This window comes from Eurytemora carolleeae, unplaced genomic scaffold (assembly GCF_000591075.1).
Source record: "Eurytemora carolleeae unplaced genomic scaffold, Eaff_2.0 scaffold1741, whole genome shotgun sequence".
In the NCBI taxonomy this organism is placed as follows: Eukaryota; Metazoa; Arthropoda; class Copepoda; order Calanoida; family Temoridae; genus Eurytemora; species Eurytemora carolleeae.
Genome location: NW_019397662.1, coordinates 12,069 through 36,500, shown reverse-complemented (window position 1 = coordinate 36,500; position 24,432 = coordinate 12,069). Strand labels below are relative to the sequence as shown.

The following is a 24,432-nucleotide window of genomic DNA, read 5'->3' as shown; positions in this document are numbered from 1 at the left end:
AAAATAAAATGAAAATTGATTAAAAAATATCTTGTAATTATTATTGATCGATATTGATATTTCAGAAATGGGTAAATTTAAAAATGACAAACGGCCGTTGCCAGCGGCCGGTAAAAAGAACTTTAAAAAGACGAAGAGCGGGTTTGTCCAGAAGGCCAAATTGACACCAAGCGAGGTGGCCGCACAGAAAAAGAAAGATTGGAATAAAAAGAAAGATTTGTGGAAGAAGAAAAAGATGACTGGGAAATCGGAGGACGTGAAAAAGTTTGAAATCGTGAAAAAAGAAAAGAAAAAGGTGAAGAAAGTGGAAACAAGAAAGAAAGAAGAATCAAAGAGTCCTGAAAAGGAAAGGAGAAAAGAAGAGGAAAAGGTGAAGAAAGTGGAGACAAGAAAGAAAGAAGAATCAAAGAGTCCTGAAAAGGAAAGGAGAAAAGAAGAGGAAAAGGTGAAGAAAGTGGAAACAGGAAAGAAAGAAGAATCAAAGAGTCCTGAAAAGGAAAGGAGAAAAGAAGAGGAAAAGGTGAAGAAAGTGGAGACAAGAAAGAAAGAAGAATCGAAGAGTTCTGAAAAGGAAAGGAAAAAAGAAAAGAAAAAGAAGAGTAAAGAAGTAGAAGATGATGAAGTTCTTACACTAGGTAATCTTAAAAATAAACTTTTTTCAGCAATTAATATTTTTCCAGTCAAGCAAGTTTATCTTTAACCAATCCAAGTTCCAGGTCCATCGCAGTGTTTGACAATTTGTTAAAACGTATGTTTTAATTTTCAACCGATTTTTTAGAACTAGTTGAGGAATTGGGAGGTGACGAAGATGATTTAAAGCTTCTTGAAAAGGTAGGGGAAATTTTACAGAATTATAGTTTTCGAACCGCGTGAACAAAATAATAATTTTTTTTTTCTGGGGGGGGGTTGGCGACTCCATATAGGCAGAAAAATCATTCGTAGCGTTAAATTTCCACTAGGAATCGAAATATTGCGTCAACTGTGCCTGAAAAAGCTAGACAGCTGGAATTATCAACATAAGTTTTGAATTTATTATTAATTGGGAAAAAAACTTTAAAAAAATAAAAATTTTAATATGTAAATTTTTCAAGAACATATTTTCTATATTTCTAGTTTAATTAGACCTTTACCCCCATTCTACCCTCCATCAAACACCCAACCCCACTGTCTCCTTCCCATTATCCTTTATCCTTTATATACTATCTCCCAACTTTTGCCTTTATTGAGGCCATGAACAATTTTGATGAAAAAAAATTCTTTAGTTGAATAAATATTCCATCAACGATTTCATCACGAAGGACATGAAAGAGGAGACTGAGGAGAAGGAGGAGAAGGAGACAAAGGTGAAAGGTAAAGAGAAGAAGACCGACGAAGAGAAGAAGAAGAAAACGAAAAAGATTAAAAATGAAAAAGTTCAAGAAAACGTTGTCAGTAGCACTAGTAGCAGTGGGCAGATAGATTCAGGTAAATAAGGGATATATATGTATATATTTTTCTTATCTCTCCCTTCTCTTGCTAATTATTATTCCCTCCAGATGTAATTATTAAGGGGTTTCAGGGGAAAGTTTTAAAGAGGGTGGAGAAACTCTCCAGCTGATGTCCTTTATTTAATTGGTTTCCAAGAGCACCGAAAATCATGATTTAAAATATTTATCCCTGAATTGAATATATCTGATTAAAAATAAAGGAATATATATTTATTTACATATATCCCAGATGACGAGGAGGAAGCATCGTCAGAGAGTAAACCAGAGTTCCACTTCTTAAAATCAGTCCCTTCAAGGTATCTAAATAAACAATAAGAAAATTTTCTTTGTAATTTTAATACAGAGCTGGGAACTTTTGAACGGTGAATATCGGGATTAATGCTTGATCCACTTGATCCAGAGCTGGGAACTCTTTCTTGTCATCTGATTATATTTGTGTTGTAGGAACTACTGCGTGATAAAGGCTGGAGAAAAGTGGTATAGTACGGTCAGCAGCCCGGCTAGTGACACTACGCCGGTCAATATGTCCTACTGGCTACCTAAGATAGAGAAGTACACAGAAAAAGTCTGGGAACAGGCAGGAGTTAATATTTTACTGAATGATAAATTAAAAATTGTACTATTCTCTTATCATGTCGAATTTTCATTTCACTCTTTTTTCATACTTTCATTAATTTTGTATGTTTTTCTTTTCTTTTTTGATTTTCTCCTTTTTTAAATTCTTTTCTTGTTCTTTTTGGCCTTAGTATTAATTTTTTTGTTATCTCTCTATAATTCAATTTTTAACATATTTTTGGTTTGTTATAGAACAATTGGAACATTACTTCTTCTAAATATGAATTGTTTCTCTTTTGTAAAATTAATAAACTTGAAAAATTGACCCTTGTGAAATGAATAGGAAGTAGCCTGCTATGAGGCGGGACGGAAGAAGGGAGGGGACAAGGGTGAGGAGGCGTGGCTGAAAACAGTTCTTAAATCTGGTACTTTGACCGACAAGCTGTCAGCCTACGTAGTTCTGGTCCAGGCCTCTCCTATACACTGCTTCTCAGGTCTTAACTTTTTGGGAATTGGCCAATGGCCATCTTAGGGGTTGTCTTCACGATCATCTTTGTTACCGTTTTAGACTCTTTTTAAGTAACCTTCTTGGGGATCGAATTTAGGACCAACTTGGGAGCTAGCTTGGGGACCATGGTCCGTCTTGAAAGTTGAAACCTTCGGCGGAACCGTCTGGGGAACAGGCTTGGAAACCCCTTTTGGGACCATCTTGGGACCTCGTGTTAACTGTGTATGAACTAATTTGGAAATGTATTGGAAACCGTCATGGCAACCTTATTTGGAACCATCTTTAGGTCAATTTTTGGAACCTTCTTGGGAACCTTTTGGGAACCTTCTTGGGAACCTTCTTGGGAACATTCTTGGGAACATTCTTGGGAACATTCTTGGGAACCTTCTTGGGAACCTTCTTGGGAACCTTCTTGGGAACCTTTTGGGAACCTTCTTGGGAACATTCTTGGGAACATGCTTGGGAATATTTTTGGGAACCTTCTTGGGAACCTTTTGGGAACCTTCTTGGGAAACTTCTTGGGAACATTCTTAGGAACAATTCTTAGGAAACATTCTTGGGAACCTTCTTGGGAACCTTCTTGGGAACCTTCTTGGGAACCGGCAAGGAAACTTATTGGGAACCATCTTGGCGACTGTCTGTGGGGAACTATCTTTAAAACCGCCTAGGGTGACCATTTTTGAAAGCCATCTTGAAATTAAAATGTAATTTAAGGTTACTTTCTATTTAAGTTCTGGAGACGATGCTAAGCCTGGTGTCCCTGAAGAGTAGACGACCCTGTCTTCTCTCCCTGGAAACTATATCTCATCTTCTCATCTCAGATCTTCTTATTCCAGACAGGGAAATCATTTAACATTTGTACTTGTTTATCTTTTTAAAATATAATATCCCATTACATTATTTGTTAGATCCACAACAATTTGGCTTCCTGATCCGGATCCGCAAAAATATGCGGATCCTCGGATCCGAAAGCAAGGGGCATAACATTATCCAAAAACTGAAAAAAAAACTTTCTAATCTCAAAAACTCAAATTCCCTTAGAGATTGTTAATAAATTACTTTAATTTTGAAGGGTTCATCAAGTTTTAGCATAAAAATAAATTTGAAAAAAGTAAAACAATTAAAAAAAAATTTCTTTTGTTAATAAATTCGTAAATTTTAAAGAAATGTTAATGACCTGGATCCGGATCCTTTTTTCCCTTCCTCAAAATAAAATAGATCCTATGTAATGCTTTAAGTGATAAGATTTTCATTTAGAAGAACAATCTTTGCCGACTCTTAAATTACCAAACACAAAAAAAACCATGAAGAAAAATAAAATTTGTAGATCCCTTGAAGGGCAGAGGAAATGTTTAACTACAGATTTTTCATATTTATTCTAATCAGAAGAAAACTGATTTTGTTTACAGAAAACTGAGAAAGTTTGAACGTAATCCGTTTCATCAGCTTCAGGTAGGAAAAAACCACTTTTTCTGGGAACCAATCTTAATATCAAATTTAAAATAGAAACATAAGGATTTATCATTTCTCCTTGGACTAGACAAAGATTTAAAGTGTATCATTGTGAATCTAACATGCCAATCTATAGAAGGAGGGTCAATTACAATTCCGTTTACAGTTTTTTGGGGGAAATTTTATTCAGTGCGAAGTAATAAATAAAGTTTTTCGTTTTTTTGTTAAACACTTTCTATTATGATCAATTTTTAACTTCAAGTTCAAGTAAAACTCAAATTACTAATATAAAATCACACAACCCGTAAGTGAAAATATTTTATTTCTGAATGACCGATTTTATTGGAAAGAGCTGACTGGCCTTTTACCTTGACTCTTTCCTGGCCCACCAGTCACCACACCTTGTTTCATTGAAACAAGTACCAGTGACGCCCTGCCAATTCCATAATGGTGGAGCGGTTAGGAGCTGAACCCTGGCTGACTATTTTATTTATTTAGTAAGGATACCCGTAACCGGTATCTCTTATATCCTTGATTGCAATAATATTGACCGAATCTATGTTTATGAGCTGAACGGTGGCAATAAGGATACCTGGGCCGTGACCGGTATCGTATTTCTTTCAATTCAATTAAAATGTCCGAATCTATGTTAAGGAGCTGACCGGAGGCAACAAGGATTCTTGCGACCGGTATCTGTTAAACTTGACTGGAATGACCGAATCTATGTTTAGGAGTTGACCGGTGGCAACAAGGATACTCGTGACCGGTATCTTATGTCCTGGATGTTTGAAGATAAACTGCGGGATTTCTATATCAGATTTATTCAAGCTATGGATCTGGTTGGAAAGGATTCAATTGAGAACACAAGAGTAAAGGTGAGCGCGGACTCCTTAAGCTAAGGGTCTCGGGGTCTAATTTTCTATCTATCTATCTATCTCTAGGTGATCAGCTGTACACAACGTCTCTTATGTGGTAACCCAGAGCAAGAGCAGTTGTTGCTGGAGAAGCTGGTTAACCGGCTAGGAGATCCAACACGCGCAGTTGCGGCAAAGGAAATCAATATTTTTTCCCCGCATTTTAAGTATTATCTTAAGTATTACCCTAACCCCCTCCTATGTGATGCCGGGGGGTTAAAGAGATAGACCAAAATTGGAGAGGAATATGGCATCTAGTCTCTCCTTTCATAAAAAAGGGTAATTCCTTTCTGGTATTTATTTGCTTTATCAAGGGACAGATAATAAACTTGATATATGAACTAAATATTTATAATTATCAAGGGACTGATAATAAACTTGATATATGAACTAAATTTTTATAATTATCAAGGGACAGATAATAAACTTGATGTATGAACTAAATATTTATAATTATCAAGGGACTGATAATAAACTTGATGTATGAACTAAATATTTATAATTATCAAGGGACTTAGTTAGGGCTAGACACGTTCTTGAATTTTTAACATTCTTAATAAATTTGTTATTTCAACTTGACATGGATTTTAACTCTGATTTTCTCCTATTTCGTTTATAAACAGCTCCGTTATTGGTTTATCTACAATCTTTTTTTCTTCCTCTGCAGTCTTGATTCGTTACTTGATTGAACAATAGCTTTTTTCATCATGCCTTCTACTAAGTATTCTTTGAAAGTGGTTCCAATTAAACTAAAATAAATGAAAAATATTGAGTACAGGCGATGCATCATCTTGGTGTACTCATTGAAGAGCATCCAGGAATGAAGGTAAAAATTAGTTTGATCAAATATTTACAAAGTTTAATTTTTTACTGACATTTTATTCTTATATTTCTTTAACCTTGTATTTTTACATTGATATCCATCTTCATCTTGATCTATAATTTGACCGTAATCACTTGACTTTGATCCTAATTTTTAACTGGCTTTGAATTTTGATCTTGACCTCGATTTTGACCTTGACCTGGATTTTGACCTTCACCTCGATTTTGACCTTAAACTTGTAATTTATCTAAATATCCGTTTTGGCTTCGACCTCAATTTTCAGCTTGACCTTTACCTAGATCTTGACCTTGACCCTGGTCTGTACTTTGACCTTGCTCTTGGCCTTTAATCTGTCATTAATCCAGATTTATCATTTGTCTTGACTTTGATCTTAAACTAGATCTTGATCTTCACCTTGGTCTTGATCTTTACCTTGATCTTAACTTTGATTTGGATCCTTGCATTGATCTTAATCTTTACCTTGATCTTAACCTTGATTTTGATCCTTACATTGATCTTAATCTTTACCTTGATCTTAATCCTTACATATATTCTTGATAATGAACTTGAACTTGATCTTGGTCTTGGTCTTGGTCTTGGTCTTGGTCTTGGTCTTAATCTAGGCCTTGATTTTATTTTCATTGATTCAGATTTTTATCATTGATCTTAACCCTGACCTTCATCCTTACTTATCTATCTATCTTTCTCTAGGTGATCAGCTGTACACAACGTCTCTTATGTGGTAACCCAGAGCAAGAGCAGTTGTTGCTGGAGAAGCTGGTTAACCGGCTCGGAGATCCAACACGCGCAGTTGCCGCAAAGGAAATCAATATTATTTTCCCCGCATTTGAAGTATTATTAGTATTACCCTAGCCCCCTCCTAATAATTTTAATTTGGGAACATAACAATTTCGTAACTAACATTTTGGTAACAAATAATTTAGCAAATTGATAATCAGGAAATCAATATTCTTCTCTGCATTTTCGATAATTCTTGAACAGTTTCTTGTTTTTCTACTTTTTCCAATTGTGACGTTAATAATCGTTTTTACGATTATTTTTGACAGAAGGATGATTGATTATTACTTTCTTTCTTTCTTTCTTTTTCTTTCTTTCTTTCTTTTTTTCTTTCTTTCTTTCTTTCTTTCTTTCTTTTTTTCTTTCTTTCTTTCTTTTTTTCTTTCTTTCTTTCTTTCTTTCTTTTTTTCTTTCTTTCTTTCTTTCTTTCTTTCTTTCTTTCTTTTTTTCTTTCTTTTTTTCTTTCTTTCTTTCTTTCTTTCTTTCTTTTGTGTTTGTCTGTTTGTTTGTTGTTCAGTGGTATTATCAAGTAATTCCTAAACAAGTGCATGTGGAGGGAAACTATTTTGTAGAAGGGAAGAATGCTTTTTTCAAGAAAATTTTTACACCTGAAAAAGTTTTTTGTATAAGAGGCAAATAATTGAAATTGTAATGTACAGCTTACAGTGTACACTGTACACCTACTTTTGTTCAAGTTAAATTAAAAATTGTCTTTTTCATATTTATCCTCGCACTTTTAAAATGTTCAATCACTAGTTATTAAGTTAAATTTCCTATACTTCCAAGTTATAGAAAATGTTTTTATTTTCTTCTTTTTGTCAAATTATTAATGGGTTTTCTAACGTAAAACTATTAATTTTCAATGACTTTTAATGTTTCTTACTTCCAAACTGTAAATATTTATATTTATATCTTTCTAATAGCTTTTATTTTTCTAACAATAGCTTTTTTTCATCATGCCTTCTACTTAGTTTTCTTTGAAAGTGGTTTTTAGTTAAACTAAAATTGGATTTTATAATGAATGAAAAATATTGAGTACAGGCGATGCATCATCTTGGTGTACTCATTGAAGAGCATCCAGGAATGAAGGTAAAAATTAGTTTGATCGAATATTTTCAAAGTTTAATTTTTCACTGACATTTTATTTTTGTATTTTCTTTAACCTTGTATTTTTTACATTGATATCCTTCTTGATCTTGATCAATAATTTGACCGTGATCGCGTGATCTTGATTCTAATTGTTAACTGGCCTTGAATTTTAATCATGATCTGGATTTTGACCTTAAACTTGTAATTAATCTCAATTTCCGTCTTGGCTTCGACCTCGATTTTCACCTTGACCTTCACCTCAATCTTGACCTTGACCCTGGTCTTGACTTTGACCTTGCTCTTGGCCTTCAATCTGTCATTAATCCAGCTTTATCATTTGTCTTGACTTTCATCTTAAACTATATCTTGATCTTCACCTTGGTCTTGATCTTTACCTTGATCTTAACCTTGATCTATCCTGACATTGATCTTAATTTTTACCTTTATCTTGATCTTTATTTTGATCTTAACCTTGATCTTGATCCTAACATTGATCTTAATCTTTACCTTGATCTTAATCTTTACCTTGATCTTGATCCTTACATTGATCTTAATCTTTACCTTGATCTTGATCCTTACATTGATCTTGATCCTTACATTGATCTTGATATTGATCTTGGTCTTGGTCTTAATCTAGGCCTTGATTTTATTTTCATTGATCCAGATTTTTTCCATTGATCTTAACCCTGACCTTAATCTTGATCTTGACCTTGACCTAGGCCTATTGTAGGATATTCTGGTGAAGGAGGTTGAACGTTTACTCTACCGACCTAACATCAGTCCCAAGGAAACCATCTTGGATTAGAGAATTATTTTAATAATATTTAAGGGAGGGGGGTCCCATGTTGTAGTTTCCTCTCCATATTAAACTTATCCCCAACCACAGGTTTGTGGTGGAGGGGATGAACGATTTGTTCATTTTCATCATAAACAATAAAAACAAAAACAAGATGGCGTTGTGAGTTTAGGCGCAATATTATGGAATCTGTTTTCTATCTCAGATGATGCTGGATAAAACCAGTAATATTGCCAGCAAACTTGTCAAAATTTACTTCTCATTCTTCACTATATCCATCAAGTAATTCATTTAATCATTCACTCATTCATGCATTTATTCATCCTTTCATTTATCCTTTCATTTATTCATTCATTCATTCATTCTTAACAGTAATATTGCCATCACACTCGTAAAAATATACTTCTCATTCCTCAAAATCTATCAAGTAATTAATTCATTTATTCATTCATTTATTTATTGATAATTATTTCTTTCTGTAAATCATTCGCTCGGACGTTTACCCTTACAAGTAAAATAGCCTGCATTTTTTATATTATTCTTATATTCTCCACCACTCAATCTATCAACTGATTCATTTATTCATTCGTTTTGTTATCTTTCATTCAATCTTTCACTTTTTGTTAAACATTTTATGTATATTTATTTTCACACTTTTTAAATTTTTCATTTTTTAAACTTTATTATTAATTTTCTCATTTGATCTTTGATCCACATTTATGCATATTTAATATTTACCTATTTGTATTTAGGAAAGGAGAGATAGATAACAAGTTGATGTCCGCTCTACTGACTGGTGTAAACAGAGCATTCCCTTACTCCAAGCTTGACCCAGCTCAGCTAGATCAACAGATTAATACAATGCACAAGGAATACTATTCATTTATTCATTTATTCATTTATTCATTTATTCATTTATTCATTTATTCATTTATTCATTTATCCATTTATCCATTCATTTATTCATTTATCCATTTATTTATTCATTTATCCATTCATTTATTCATTTATCCATTGATTTATTCACCCTTTCATTCATTTTAATTTATTTTAATATTTATTCATTTGTTTAATATTCAATCATTGATTTAATGATTTATACTTATTTTTGTTCAATCATATTTTTACTTATTCAATCATTTGTTCGTTTTTCTAATTATTCAATTATTTAGTAATTGATTTATTTCCCTTCATTTCTTCATTTTGTTGGTATGATTTTATTTAATTAACTTTTGTTAAATATTAATAATTTTTTTAAGTTTTTTCATCCATTGATTATATGATATTAATTATTTAATCTCCATCTCCAAGATTGAATAAATGAATGTATGTAAAGTTGGTTCACATGGTGAGCTTCAACATCAGTGTACAGACCCTCACCCTGCTCTACCAGATCATGGACTCGAGGGACTCTGTTAATGACAGGTAATTCATTCCTGCATTCATTTATTCATTCATATATTTATTCATTTATTTATTCATCCTTTCATTCATTCATTCATTCAAAATGTTTAAATCTTAAAAAATACTCTGAAAGGCTGGTACAGTATGACCTCTTAACAGTTAATGCGCTATTTGTGTAACTTGACATAAACGAATATTTTACATTAAAATTCGGAAGAACATATTTATTTTCTGTCAATTCTAAAAAGTAAATATTATTATTTTATAACTTAAAACAGCTCTCTATCATAGTTTTCAACAATTTTAAAGCGTTTTTGTAGATTGATAAGAATAAGTTCCACAACGTTGATCAGTCGAAGGTTTCAAGTGTACCGTTGTGAATCGGACACTGCCAGGTCTTTGCATGGAGGATCACTATAAATTACGCTTACAGTCTCTTTAAGAATATAGAATTCTTTTTACCTGTGATATTTCTAATTTTTTAAGGTTCTACACTGCCTTGTATTGGAAAATATTGGACCCTGGGTTCTCTACATCTTCAAAGCAGGTTAAAATTCTGAAGATAACCAGCACCCCCTTAATTTCCTGTACATGCCGAGCCTACACAATTTTACACTAAACATTCTGAAGAGATTTTGATTTGATTTTTAATAATCTTTAATTTAGGCAATTTTCCTTTTTTTGAATAGAGCTTGTAATGCAAAATTTGTCTTTTTAAAAATTAACTAAATCTTAACAATTGAAAAGAAAATATTGTGAAAATTATTTAAACTAGAAAAGGGATGTCATGAAAACTTAGGGTTACTGTATGTAATGTTTGTGTAACTATTTTAATACTTTATTTAATTTAACTTGATTCGTTTTTATTGTATTTCAATTGTGAACATTTTCTCTTTGTACACAATACGTTGTAAAACAAACCCAAAAAAGAATTCGCGCATTTCATAAAAAAATTCGTAGATTATTATATTATATGAAAATCGAGTTTTGTTTGAGGCAAATTTGGTATTTTGATCATTCTTAAAACTTCCCTGGGGTCATGTAAGGTCCCACACAAAGTTTGGGCCCGATCGGTTTAGCGGTTTTGACGTTTATTAGATGCAAACAGACAGACAAGCAAAGTATATATATAGATTTATAGTTAAGTTCATTGTACATGTCCTAATTTAAAAAAAGATATTTTTAGGTTATGTTCTTGAACTTGTTGTACAACTCTGTACGCAAGGACTGTAGTGTAGTACGAGTACGTGCGTACATAAAGCGTCTTCTTCAATGTTGTGAGTATCTCCCTTCAAATAGTGCAGCAGGGATTCTCTTCATCATTTCAGAAATACTCAGGTAATTAAAACAATAAATTGATTTCAACATTTTTAGATCCATTAAGATCTATCAACATATTTTCTTCGTTTATCTTTTTTCATATTAGCTCAGGTTCATTTTATGCAGTTACAAAATTTGGGAATATATTTTAGTATCAAGCTTTGGTTAATTAGAATAAAGATCGGAACTTTTTTGTGGAAATTGTTCTCCTTGAATGTTTGATCTTGATATCCAATGTGGGCACTTGTGAATTTGAGGATCTCGATATCCATCTTCAAGTTAGACCAATCACGGGATATCGAAGAGAGGTTAAATTAATCCGCTGATCTGCACAAGATTGAGATCAATGCTTGATCCTTGATCCCAAGTTCTGACTTAAAGTCAAATAATTGTGCGATGAAAAAAAAATGATTTTTTTGTTTATTTTTCATCAGAACCCGAGGAGATCTTAGTTTAAGAAGTGTTCTGGAATCTCAAGATGGAAATACAGATTTTTCAAGGTATTATTATTTTTATTAATTATTATTATTTTAACCACTGCTTTGAAGGAATTTTAAACAAAGTCAAAAATAGTATCAACCAATTAAAGTTTAGTATTTTCCAAAACATGATTGAGCATTGAGAGATCAGAGGGGTTTTGCCATATTTTCATATGTCAAGACTTGTGAGGGGTGCTTTGAGAGAGCACAAGTTTTTTGTATTGTGCGGTTAATATTTTGCAAATCTACACCCGAATTCATGGATCTACATTTTTGTTAATTTGTTTAGATTTGATGATTCTGATGATGACGAGCACTACGAGGATGTTAAAGAGGAGGATGAGGAGGATACTAAGGATGCTGAGGAGGATGAGGATATGGAGGAAAATCAGAGTGATGATGAAAATGAGAATGATGAGGCTGATGTGAAAATGGAGGATGATAAGGAGGTAAGAATAAGAAACTGTAAAAACTCGAAGAGTCTATCAAGCGTAGACGAAATTTGAAGTAACCTTCCATTTAAAATGAAGAATGCCCGATTCACAACGGTGTCTGGTCAAGTTAATATTTTTTCAAACTTAATATTTTCACTTGAGAGTTTCTGTTGCACGAAAACAATGTAGGAATTGTCAGAAGTAAACACTTTTTAAGCTAGACTAATGACGTTATCTTCCGCATTATTGATCAGATAAAGGTTTCAAGGATACCGTTTGAATTAAGCAATAAGCATACCCCTCTTATAGTGGGGGGTTACTTCAAATAAAAACGACAGTCCCTTGAAAGGGAGTGTTCTCGAAAATTGTAAGGGGGTAATGGGTGTAAGCCTAATAGCCTGAATCCGAATAATTTTCCTTCTATCTCTAGCGTCTGCAAGGAGAACATGGTTTACGATAGCCCATGGAAATTCAATAAGTTGCGGTCGTGGCTCTCCAAGACGAAGGGGGGGGGGGGGTCAGATCCTTCCCTTCCCTTATCTTCCCACTCAAATCATAATTCATTCAATTTAGATTTAAAACTAATCCTTTTAATATTACAATACATAATTTCCGAATTTGATTTGGGTCATTCGAGTCATATCATAATAATGACTCTCTGAAACGAAATTTAATAAAAATGCGAATATCTGCTAGGAGATCAAGCCTGGTTGGATGTTTAAGAAGGCCACTAAGGGACACACTGCTAAATACTCGTATGATGCACAATGCAGAAATCCTCTCTATGCAGGTAAACCCCAAACTTTGAAGTTTTGATCATTGATTAAAATTGATTTATATTTATTAAACCAGAAAGTTTATGAATTTTAAACCCGAAGTATACATTCAACATTAAACTTAATTCAACTTCATTTGATATTGAAAACGTAATGTTTTGTAACTCCTGGAAATCCTTAAAGTAAGCAAGTCTTATTTAATTTTGATGAGACGTTATAGGTCGCAACGTCGCACCAGTAATTCCGCATGGGTAAATCTAGATTGAAGTGATGAGTGAAAATTTAAAAACTTTTAAGGGACTACTCCTTGCTAATACTATGTACAGGAGCTGACAAGGATGGGTTCTGGGAACTGGAAGCCCTCTGCCGCCATTTTCATCCAACAGTCGCCATGTTTGCACAAAACCTTAGGAATCCTTCATGTAAACACTTCACGGTACATTGTACAATGTACACTGTACACTGTACACAGTGTACACTGTACACCGTATACCTTAAACAGATCTAACTGACAGTGAACTTCCATTACACACAAATTAGAATCCTGCATTGTAAATTGTAAAAATTAAAACTTAGTGTACAGTTAGCCCAATAAAACTGTGGAAAACAAAACATCTTTTTGGCTTACCGATACGCTTAAGCTTTAAATGGACGCTAAGCGTAATTTCATGTGAACCTCCGTGCAAAGATGGCAATGCCAGATTTACAAAGGTACGCTTAAAACCTTAATCTTATCAAAATTACGATAACGTCGTTTGTTCTGAATCTTTAAGTGTTTAATTCTGATAATTTCTTCATCGTTTCTTATCAGCAAGTGATGCGCAAGTCACTGCAGAGAACCCACAAATGAAAATAACAAGTTAAATAATCAAAAACACAGATCTAATGCTAAGGGTAGCTTTCAGTTCTAAATCTGGCATTGTCTCCTTTGCACGGAGGGAAACTTGAACTGACGCTTACAGTCCATTAAAGCTACAATTTACACCAACAAGAAAAGAACGTAGAATTGCTTGACACATATTTTAAATAGTTCTGGTAACAAATGTAGGACACTTCCACACTTTGGTGGCTTTTCTAAAATCATAGAATTGTCGTTATTTGATGCTATGGATTGATACCTCTAATTCTAAACGGAGTTGAACATGAACGATGCTAAAGTGAGAATGTTCCAATCAAGTATCCCGGAGACCCCATCAATGATTTCACAATACCCAAGGAAACCAATTCATTATGCTTTTTTTATGTCAACCGATGAAATTGCTAAGTAGTTATGATAAATAAATTGTTGAAATTTTCTTGCAAATTTTTAAAATGATAATAAGATTTAAAATTGCAAATGGTGAAATATTTCCATAAGCTTTAAAATTGCTAATGGCGGAATACTTTCATGAGCTGAATAAAAATGCAAATGGCGAATCTTAATGAATGAATGCCGTGTTTAGTTTCTTGACAGATTTGTATTCCGTAACCCCAAGAAGGATCCTGCAAAGAATAAACCAGTCTCAGCTCTTGGCAAGAGAAACATTTACAAGTAAGATATCTTTGTCAAAGAGCCGAAACATTTCAAGAGTACAGGCCCCTGGCCCATGTTAAATTGAAGAGTAACGTAAAATTAAACTATTAGTCTATTGTTGAACCTAAAAAAGTCCTGTGATGTTGTTTTTCAGCTGATAAAAATATTTAAAAATTAATTTAAAATTCAAGATGATAAAAAAATATTAGTCTGAATTTTTTTTTCAGACCTGGTGGTATCAAGGCCGTGGCCCCGGATAGTAGAGAGTTCATAAATAGAACTCTAGAATCTATACCTGGAGACGAACTATTTTTATATAAATACTTTCAGGTTCTTTATATATTATTCATTCATTCATTCATTTATTCATTCATCCTTTCATTCATTCATTCNCATTTTACATCCTGATCTTAGGCAAGAATTTGTTTTTTACATTTTACATCCTGATCTTAGGCGAGAATTTGTTATTTACATTTTACATCCTGATCTTAGGCGAGAATTTGTTTTTTAATTAGTTTAAATGAAAATATTTTTAGAAAATTATGTATTAAATATTTACTAAGATTATCATTGACTTATTACCTTTGGCGGTTATTTTTGATTTAGGTTTAGTCTTGATTTACAAGAAATTTTATACTTTAATTTTTTTATATTTTAATATAGTCAAATGTATGTCAACCCTATTACTTCACAAATTTAAAAATTAATTAACCACCCGGAAATACTTGTCATGATTGTAAAATGTAATTTTTTTTATGTAAAATAATTATAAAATAATCATTTCTATATGAACATATATTGATTCGTTTTATACTCCAAAAAAAACATAAATGTTATCAAAAAAAATGATGCTCAAAAGAAATGTTTGAAATATTGTTAATTTTAGATTTGGATTTTGCCAAGGGGTTGGAGGAGGGAGGAGAGGAGGGTAGTGATCTAGATCTACCAGGTAACAAATTTTTACTTTCTTACCATTTTTTTTTAAGATTTATAAAAACTGTTTATTTTTTATTTTAACATTTTTGCACGATTACCAGTAATACCTAATTTTTTTGCTTTGATCAAATCATATACTTTAATTTTACATTTGATCATAAATATTCAAATTTAAAAACACTTCAACTTCTTTGGATTTTGTTTGGTGTCTCGTAGAAGTGGCCAGGAGCTCAACTCAGGAGCTCAACCCAGGAGCTTAACCCAGGAGCTCAATCCAGGAGCTCAACTCAGGAGCTCAACCCAGGAGCTCAACCCAGGAGCTCAACCCAGGAGCTCAACTCTGGAGCTCAACTCTGGAGCTCAACTCTGGAGCTCAACCCAGGAGCTCAACTCTGGAGCTCAACTCTGGAGCTCAACCCAGGAGCTCAACGTTATACTTTCACTGTAGGTTAAATAATTATAATGATAATAATAATAATAATCTCTAGAAGACGAGAGCGAAGGTGAAGAGGAAGATGAAGAGGATAGTGATGCAGAACCTGAAGGACTTGAAGGAGAAACAGATGATGGATTCCAGGTAAGTTTTTGATGTTCTTTTGTACTACACAATATAAAGGACATTAAGTGGTCACCGAAACATAGCTAGAGCTGGGAACTCTAGTATTGTGTATAAGATCGATAACATTGCTAAATCTCAGTCTATTGTTAATATGCAATCGTAACCTAGAGGAATAACTAAAATAACGAGATTTAGCATTGATCCATAATATAAAAATGTCCACAATGGATATCAAAATCAAGCGATTGGAATCCTACAGAAATTCCCAGCTCAGGGAAAATTGGAATAAGCTTGTAACAATCAATAAAATGAGAGGATTCAATGATTGACCTGATATTTGAACATCATACACACGATTTACTTTTATGTACCCAGGCGCTATTTACTTATCAATATTTGTAAATTTTCAGAATTTGCAAATACATTTTTTTGAAGATTCTATAAAAAGAGCCAAAGAGCTTTCTAACATCATATAACTTGTCTTTTTTGACATTATACACATGAAGTTGTATATTTTACCATCGAACTAATTATTATTTATCATTATTAATATTTTTTTAAAACATTTTTCAGTTTCTATTAAACAGCTTTAAAATTTGGACACCATGTCATAGTTTGTTTACATCAGGACCTGTCTGATGAGGATGATGATGATGAACTAGGAGGAGGTGATATGAAGTACATGGATGATGACGATGATGATATGGATGAAGAAGATATTAAGTTTAGTGATGAGGTAAACATTAAACAATTATAATTTTGAATGAATCAAAAGGAACGTTTTAGAATTTAACGAGGGGGGTGGACATATATGAGCATTGAGAAATCCATGAAATTTAAAGCTTTAAATGAGAAAATTGCAAGTTTTTGGTCGGTGTTGGGGCAATTTTTAAGCCCCCCCCCCCCCCCATCGCTTTATTCGCATTTGGTGCTAATACAAAATCAAAACACGGGTTTATACCTTATAAACTCTCATTTTCATTAAAGAGACTTTTTCTTTTCGGGAAAATCGTTACTAGTCTTATTTGATCATTTCCAAGGATGAACCTAACCCAAAATCTTTCATAATAATGTGGGACACTGGGACACCCTGTATATTGTATAATGTATATTTCACGTTTTTAATGCTGAACTATAAATGATCTATTATATTTGGAGGAGGAGGAGGAGGGACCGAGTAAAAAGCCCGCCAAAAAGTCTGGAGCCAAGAAGAAATCCTCTAAACGTTTTGATCGGTTTGATCCGAATGATCTGAGCAGTCTACTGGCTGATGCCGAGGAGTTCTCTCATCTACTAGAACAGAACGATGATGAAGGTAACATAATGTTTTTATCCTTTTTTTTGTTTAAAATCTTATATTTTTGTTTCTGGTCTTTTATTTACAGTATTTCATTAATCAGATTATTATTATCTGAAAACTTGCCTCGCTTTACTTTTTAGACTTGCTGTGAGGTTCAGAAAACACTGGAATACGTATGTCGTATTTTCTCTTATTCTTAAAAAATGCCTCTTAAGAATTTTTTAACTTCAAATTTCACAATCTTTTCTACTTTTTACATAACACTAAAATTCGCTGTTTTCTGGTTCTTACTGGAATTAATATTATCATTTTTAAGAATTTTTTTGCAACATTTTTATTAAGGTTATTTAATGTAGTGTTGTTTAAGTTGTCTTTTTTATTTCAAACCTTACTTTCATATAACCAACATTTTTAGTTTTTTCCTAAATTTGAAATTAATTTGATTTTACTTAGGAACGAGTAAGAGTGTATCGAGCAAGGATAAGGCGAGTGTTAAGCAGTTGAACTGGGAGAAGAACAGGGAAAACTTCATGAACAACAAGACCTGGGGAAAATCCGGGAAAGGGGGAAAACCCGGGAAATCCGGTAAATGGGCCCCGAAATCCGGATCGAAAGGAAAACCTCTGAAGAAGAAAATGAAGAGATAGAATTTTTTTTTGTCTTTAAAATTTAATTAATTTTAATAAATATTTTTTGTTATAAATAATTTTTAGACTAATTATTTATGCTACTTTTGGATATTTTTTGCTCAAAATAATTTGTAAGATTGAAGAAAGAAAAGAAAGGATGGAATGGGAAGAAAAGAAAGGATGGGGTTGACCATTTTAATTAATTTCAATAAATATTTTTTGTTACATTAAAGAAAACGCAAGAGAGAGGAAAGGATTCCACGAAGAAAAGAAAAAAAAAAGGACTAGAAAGGAAAAAAGATGACCATTGAGAAGAATTGGAAAGGACAACGAAAGAAAGGAAAGAGAACATGAAGAAATGATGGCTAAGAGGACTTAAAGAGAAAAATTGGAAGGACTTTAAAGAGACCATGAAGGAAGGATAGACAAGGACTTAAAGAGAAAAATTGGAAGGACTATAAAGAGACCATGAAGAAAGGATAGACAAGGACTTATAGAGAAAAATTGGAAAGTACTAAAAAGGGATCATGAAGGTTTCGAAAGCATATTAGTAAAATGGAAATGCTCCGAGAAAGGTAAGGACTCAGGACTGCGAAGAAATTGAAGGAAGAGGACTAGGAAAAATTGGAGTCATAGCAATGGGACTGATTAAGGAAATTTTTAATCCATGCCATGAGGATCAGTCGAGATAAGAAAGGGACAAAAGCTGGTCAGCATGAAGAAATTGGAAAATTTGTAGAACTTATTCATTTATTCCTTTTCCATAATCTTGTTAGAGTCGTTAGAGACCTGAGAAATGAATAAAAATAACATTTATCTGCATTTGTCTTAAATGAGCAGTTGAGAATTTTCGTGTGTGTGAGTATGTGGTGTGTGTTTGTGTGTGTGACGTGACGTAATATGTTTGTGACGTCATGTAGAAATCTTCGAGATCCTCTCAATTGTACTCTCTCTCTCTCTCTTTCTCTCTCGTTTTTCTTGCGGATTTTCAAATCTAAGATTTTAATTTTTTAAAATTTTTTTACTTTTATTTAAACCGATTGTTCAGAAAATTCATAATCGTTTTTGAATGCTATTAAATAAATAGTATTTAAATTTTACATCGAGTAGTTTGTAATGGAGGACAGTATAGTCGATAAGAATATTCTATCTTTCTATCTTACTCTCTCTCTCATTCAGTGTTCAGTCACCTGATCCAAATAGACAGTCTCGAACGCAAGAAACAGACATTATTTCAAGATTTTAACGGTTTTTCGAAACATTGTAAATAAAAAACACATTTGATAGATATTTTTTCGATATTTCGACCACGCATTGATCAATTTTTAAGTGAAAAATAGGCGCAATAACCTTGCACTCGTATACAGCTTTTGTAAATTAGAATAATACGCACATTTAGTTTTAACTTTTAATTTAGTGTTTTAACTTATAATTGTAACTATTTTTTGTACTTTCTACCCTTGTTTAGAGTTGTTTTGTCCTTTCTACCCTTGTTTAGAGTTGTTTTGTACTTTCTACCCTTGTTTAGAGCTGTTATGTCCTTTCTACCCTTGGTTAGAGTTGTTTTGTACTTTCTACCCTTGTTTAGAGTTGTTTTGTACTTTCTACCCTTGTTTAGAGTTGTTATGTCCTTTCTACCCTTGTTTAGAGTTGTTTTGAACTTTCTACCCTTGTTTAAAGTCTTTTTGTACCTTCTACCCTTTTTAGAGTTGTTTTGTCCTTTCTACCCTTGTTTAGAGTTGTTTTGTACTTTCTACCCTTGTTTAGAGTTGTTTTGTCCTTTCTACCCTTGTTTAGAGTTGTTTTGTCCTTTCTACCCTTGTTTAGAGTCTTTTTGTATTTTCTACCCTTGTTTAGAGTTATGTCCTTTCTACCCTTGTTTAGAGTCTTTTTGTACTTTCTACCCTTTTATAGAGTCTTCTTTCTACCCTTGTTTAGAGTTGTTTTGTCCTTTCTACCCTTTTATAGTCTTTTTGTACTTTCTACCCTTGTTTAGAGTTATGTCCTTTCTACCCTAGTTTAGAGTTATGTCCTTTCTACCCTTGTTTAGAGTCTTTTTCTACATTCTACTCTTGTTTTGATGTATGTCCTTTCTACCCTTGTTTAGAGTCTTTTTGTACTTTCTTCCCTGTTTCAAAGTCTCTTTGTACAGAGCGTCCCATATCATATTAGATTATCTCCAATCTTTAACACCAAAATAAACCCTTAATACTCGAAAAACTTATCATTTTCCGCAAGAAAATTCTTACATAAGCCTTATGTTATTTTTCAAAATGATTCATTCTAATGAAATTTTCTAATTAGTCGCGAAAATCATAATTTAGACCCGTTCTCGGTCTAATATGATGTGGGACACCCTGTACTTCCCTGTTAAAAATCTTTTCCCTTTCTTTCCTTGTTTAGTCTTTTTTCCTTGCTTCCATTGTTTAGAATCTGCTCCTCCTTTCTTCCCTATTCTTACTCTTCTTACCCTGCGTAGTGAATCCATTCTATATTTATCCTTATACCCTGTATGCACATAACACAATGCACTTGATGCACAGGCATGGTAAATTATAAGTAAATAGAAATATGTGATAATATTTTAACAGATGTATTTAGAAGTTAAATCTCGTCATCTTTGAAAATAAATTTACGCAAAGGTGTGAAATTATTAATCCATAAACTAATAAAATTAAAATTGTGGATTGTTCGTCACCAACTTAAACTAATGTTCTGGCGGAATTAACGGTTGAAACGATTGTACTATTTAAAAAAGCAAGATCGAATAGAACATAAAATAATTGGATTGGGTGCCTATATAACACAGAGTTTCGATAAGATAAAATACATAAAGCACGGAAGGGGGGGGCATTATAGATATTATAAATATTATAAAACTTGGAATGAGAAAGTTTTTTAATCCAATAGATATCGATTTTCTTGCGAAGTTTGTTATAAGCAATGAAAATTAATCTCTGACTGCATGTCCTAGCCCCCCCCCCCCCCCCCCCCAGTATAATTTAGTACCTTCATCACCCTTTCAATATTCTTGCACTATGTTATATGATAGTTTGAAATGAATACTTTTCACAGATTTGATAGAAGGATAGCGGGGGGGGGGGGGTATTCCGGCAAGTAACACTGTCTTTCTTTATCCCTTCATTATTAAAAAATAAAATTGTATTCTATTAAAAAATAAAATTGTATTCGCGCATTAATTAGGGGTAAAAGAAAAATAAAAAGTTATAATTCTTTCAAGATAAAATTTACATAAAAAAGTTCTTCAATTTTGAAATGTATGGGGTTGATTGACTTTTGTGTAATTTATAAACTCTTTTTAAAAAAAATTTATAAAAAACGAGAGAGAGAAAAAATGAGAAAATTGTTTTATTTTTGTTGACAATTGCAGGTTACAAACATGGCGTTCCTGCCGGGTTTGAAGAAGCAAATCAACAAGGCAAACCAGTTTATGTCAGAGAAAATCAGCGGAGTCGAAGGAACAAAGGTTAGAAAAAATGTTAGATTTAAAATGTTTAAAATTTTGCAATCATTTTATTTTTTAGCTTGACGATGATTTCCACACGATGGAGCGTAAGACGGATATCTATGTGGAGTTGGTGGATGATCTTCAGATTAAAACTAAGGAGTATCTTCAACCCAATCCTACTGTCAGGGCCAAGATGGCGGCCGTCAAGGTCAATATTCCCGCCAAATTCAAGATTTCCCGAATTTTTCTTCCAACTTTCATTTTTCGAAGATATTTCAGTAATGGCCGGGGAAATCCATTTTTGATTTCCTTATTAATCTTCAGTTCGTAGTTTTTATTTAAATATTCTTGATAAAAATTAATTTTTACAAAAATAAAATCCTTTACATTAAATTTTTCAGGGTATTTCGAAACTATCTGGTCAGGCTAAAGCTAGCACCTATCCCCAACCTGAGGGGACTTTAGGGGATGCCATGGCAACCTTCGGAAACAAGCTGCTGGACTTTGACAACAGGTTGGTTGGGGTTTTATGAAAATAGGATGGTGAAAGTAGTAAGGTGAGCCACATCCGCACTTCGTCCGAGCCATGTTTTCTAAATATTGGTTCAAACCTAAGAAATCTGCCCTTGAAATGAAAACTAAAAGGGAAAATGAGGCTCGGATAAGCACTTGTGGGCTCGCCTCCACCCCCCTCTCCCACACGAAACTAAAGATTAAAACAAATGAGGAAATTTTGAGGTTTTTTATCTGAAAGTGGAGAAGGAGGATTATTTTTAAGCTTTAATTGGTTTAATTGGTAAGTAAGGTTAATTGGTTGAATTGGTAAGTTGGGTTAGTTGGTTTAGTATGTTTAATTGGTTGAATTGGTAAGTTGGGTTAGTTGGTTTAGTATGTTTAATTGGTTGAATTGGTAAGTTGGGTTAGNATGACCTCTCTAAACCTATTCACTAATTAATCTGACCAGAAAATGCCTCTCTTGACCACTCTGAACCCATCCGACCTCTCTAAACCAATTTGACTTGGAATGACCTTTCTACACAAGACACTATCAACCCTGAAATGGTCTCAACAAATCAAACTAACCAACATGACTTCTAGGTGGCGCACCACCGGAAGAAGCTTCAAGGCCGGAAGTTGGATTATGATTGTAAGAAGAGGAAACAGCAGTCAGGGGGTGGTGTACCGGAAAAGGAAATAAAACAGGTGATATCAAAACAAAATGGGTTGATTGATCGATAGACTGATTGATCGGTTGGTGAATTGATTGGTTGATCGATTGATTGATCAGTTGATTGATTGATCGATTGATTGATCTGTTGATTGGTTGATCAAAAGATTAATTAATCGGTTTGTGTATTGATTGATTGATTGATCAGCTGATTGATGTATTGATTGGTTGAATGATTGACTGATTTATTAAAATTTAATTCTAAATTTTCCTATGATACCAAACACAGGAATATTTTCTTTCTTTTGGTGTAATTGAAGGAAATTGTGAGAATTAAACTCTTGAACTTTTGATGATAAAGGCAGATTTTGATATTTTTGTTTTGATTTGAGCATTGAAAACGTGTTTTGATTTGAGCTTTGAACACGTGTTTTGATTCAATATTTAACACTTTATTGATTTGAGCCTTAAACACGTGTTTTGATTTGATATTTAACACGTGTTTTGATTCGATATTTAATACTTTATTGATTTTTGAACATGTGTTTTGATGTGTTATTTATGACTTATGATTTGAGCATTGAACACGTGTTTTGTTTGATTTTTAAAACACCTACGTATTTTTTTTAGCCTTGAACATGTGTTCTGTTCGAGTCTTGAATATTTGTTTTGATTTAAGCCGTAATAATTCTTTTGATTTGAGCCTTAATGTGTTTTTATTAAAGCCTTGAACACGTGTTTTGAATTGAGTTAAACACGTGTTTTGATTTTAGATTTAACACTGTTTTGAATTAAGTCTCGATCACACGTTTTGATTTGAAATTTATCACTTTTGATTTGAGCCTTGAACACGTGTTTGATTTGGTATTTAACACGTGATCTATAGGCCGAGGATAAATTTGCTGAGAGTCTTCACCTGGCCCAGATGGGGATGCACAACATCATGGAGAACGATGTAGAGCAGGTACCGACTTATTTCTCCTCGGGGATATTTTTTTCTTCATNTACACACTGTACACACTATATATATATTTAGAGTTTGACGTACACACTGTACACACTATATATATATTTAGAGTTTGACGTACACACTGTACACACTATATATATATTTAGAGTTTGACGTACACACTGTACACACTATATATATATTTAGAGTTTGACGTACACACTGTACACACTATATATATATTTAGAGTTTGACGTACACACTGTACACACTATATATATATTTAGAGTTTGACGTACACACTGTACACACTATATATATATTTAGAGTTTGACGTACACACTGTACACACTATATATATATTTAGAGTTTGACGTACACACTGTACACACTATATATATATTTAGAGTTTGACGTACACACTGTACACACTATATATATATTTAGAGTTTGACGTACACACTGTACACACTATATATATATTTAGAGTTTGACGTACACACTGTACACACTATATATATATTTAGAGTTTGACGTACACACTGTACACACTATATATATATTTAGAGTTTGACGTACACACTGTACACACTATATATATATTTAGAGTTTGACGTACACCCTGTACACACTATATATATATTTAGAGTTTGACGTACACCCTTTACACACTATATATATATTTAGAGTTTGACGGAGACACTGTACACAATATATATATATTTAGAGTTTGACGGACACCCTGTACACACTATATATATATATTTAGAGTTTGACGTACACACTGTACACACTATATATATATTTAGAGTTTGACGGACACCCTGTACACACTATATATATATTTAGAGTTTGACGTACACCCTGTACACACTATATATATATTTAGAGTTTGACGTACACACTGTACACACTATATATATATTTAGAGTTTGACGGACACCCTGTACACAAAGACGAATGAGGCGAGCTCTAGGGAGAAAAGAGAGTTTACCCCTAAGACCCTTGAGGACCTTGGAGTGGAGACAAGCAGTGATTATAACATTGCTGCACCTAACCAAGAACGCGCATTGA

At 33.1% G+C, this 24,432-nt stretch overlaps 3 protein-coding genes across 3 annotated transcripts in view; all 3 read left to right on the top strand.

Annotated features, from left to right (window-relative positions):
- Nucleotides 1-235: 235 nt before the first annotated feature.
- Nucleotides 236-873, top strand: LOC111715399 (UPF0329 protein ECU05_1680/ECU11_0050-like). Its single transcript, XM_023490711.1, has 2 exons — nt 236-635; nt 779-873. The coding sequence occupies exons 1-2, from the start codon at nt 236-238 to the stop codon at nt 871-873; spliced, it is 495 nt and encodes a 164-aa protein (XP_023346479.1).
- A 383-nt stretch (nt 874-1,256) lies between these two features.
- Nucleotides 1,257-17,844, top strand: LOC111715398 (CCAAT/enhancer-binding protein zeta). Its single transcript, XM_023490710.1, has 29 exons — nt 1,257-1,464; nt 1,717-1,783; nt 1,932-2,064; nt 2,386-2,536; nt 3,282-3,390; nt 3,960-4,002; nt 4,734-4,877; nt 4,944-5,054; nt 5,695-5,742; nt 6,451-6,561; nt 7,579-7,626; nt 8,357-8,413; nt 8,595-8,704; nt 9,175-9,292; nt 9,759-9,847; nt 10,313-10,373; nt 11,013-11,164; nt 11,581-11,646; nt 11,915-12,074; nt 12,756-12,849; nt 13,162-13,246; nt 13,994-14,051; nt 14,278-14,366; nt 14,576-14,675; nt 15,222-15,297; nt 15,773-15,861; nt 16,472-16,579; nt 16,999-17,158; nt 17,597-17,844. The coding sequence occupies exons 1-29, from the start codon at nt 1,302-1,304 to the stop codon at nt 17,788-17,790; spliced, it is 2,994 nt and encodes a 997-aa protein (XP_023346478.1). The 5' UTR covers nt 1,257-1,301; the 3' UTR covers nt 17,791-17,844.
- A 3,294-nt stretch (nt 17,845-21,138) lies between these two features.
- LOC111715396 (endophilin-A) overlaps nt 21,139-24,432 on the top strand; it is a 6,017-nt gene continuing 2,723 nt past the window's right edge. The window contains exons 1-6 of the mRNA XM_023490708.1: nt 21,139-21,259; nt 21,318-21,449; nt 21,643-21,765; nt 22,340-22,444; nt 23,296-23,373; nt 24,288-24,425. Coding sequence (XP_023346476.1) covers nt 21,173-21,259; nt 21,318-21,449; nt 21,643-21,765; nt 22,340-22,444; nt 23,296-23,373; nt 24,288-24,425 — 663 coding nt within the window. The 5' untranslated portion in view covers nt 21,139-21,172. The remainder of the gene's footprint in view (nt 21,260-21,317; nt 21,450-21,642; nt 21,766-22,339; nt 22,445-23,295; nt 23,374-24,287; nt 24,426-24,432) is intronic.

What these genes read in the sequence shown, in the direction of transcription:
- LOC111715398 (XM_023490710.1), top strand. Translation starts at nt 1,302, where the DNA reads ATGAAAGAGGAGACTGAGGAGAAGGAGGAGAAGGAGACAAAGGTGAAA. An exon ending in CAGTGGGCAGATAGATTCAG is followed by an intron (nt 1,465 to 1,716) that starts GTAAATAAGGGA and finishes CATATATCCCAG; the next exon opens with ATGACGAGGAGGAAGCATCG. An exon ending in AAATGGAGGATGATAAGGAG is followed by an intron (nt 12,075 to 12,755) that starts GTAAGAATAAGA and finishes AATATCTGCTAG; the next exon opens with GAGATCAAGCCTGGTTGGAT.
- LOC111715399 (XM_023490711.1), top strand. Translation starts at nt 236, where the DNA reads ATGACTGGGAAATCGGAGGACGTGAAAAAGTTTGAAATCGTGAAAAAA. An exon ending in TGATGAAGTTCTTACACTAG is followed by an intron (nt 636 to 778) that starts GTAATCTTAAAA and finishes CCGATTTTTTAG; the next exon opens with AACTAGTTGAGGAATTGGGA.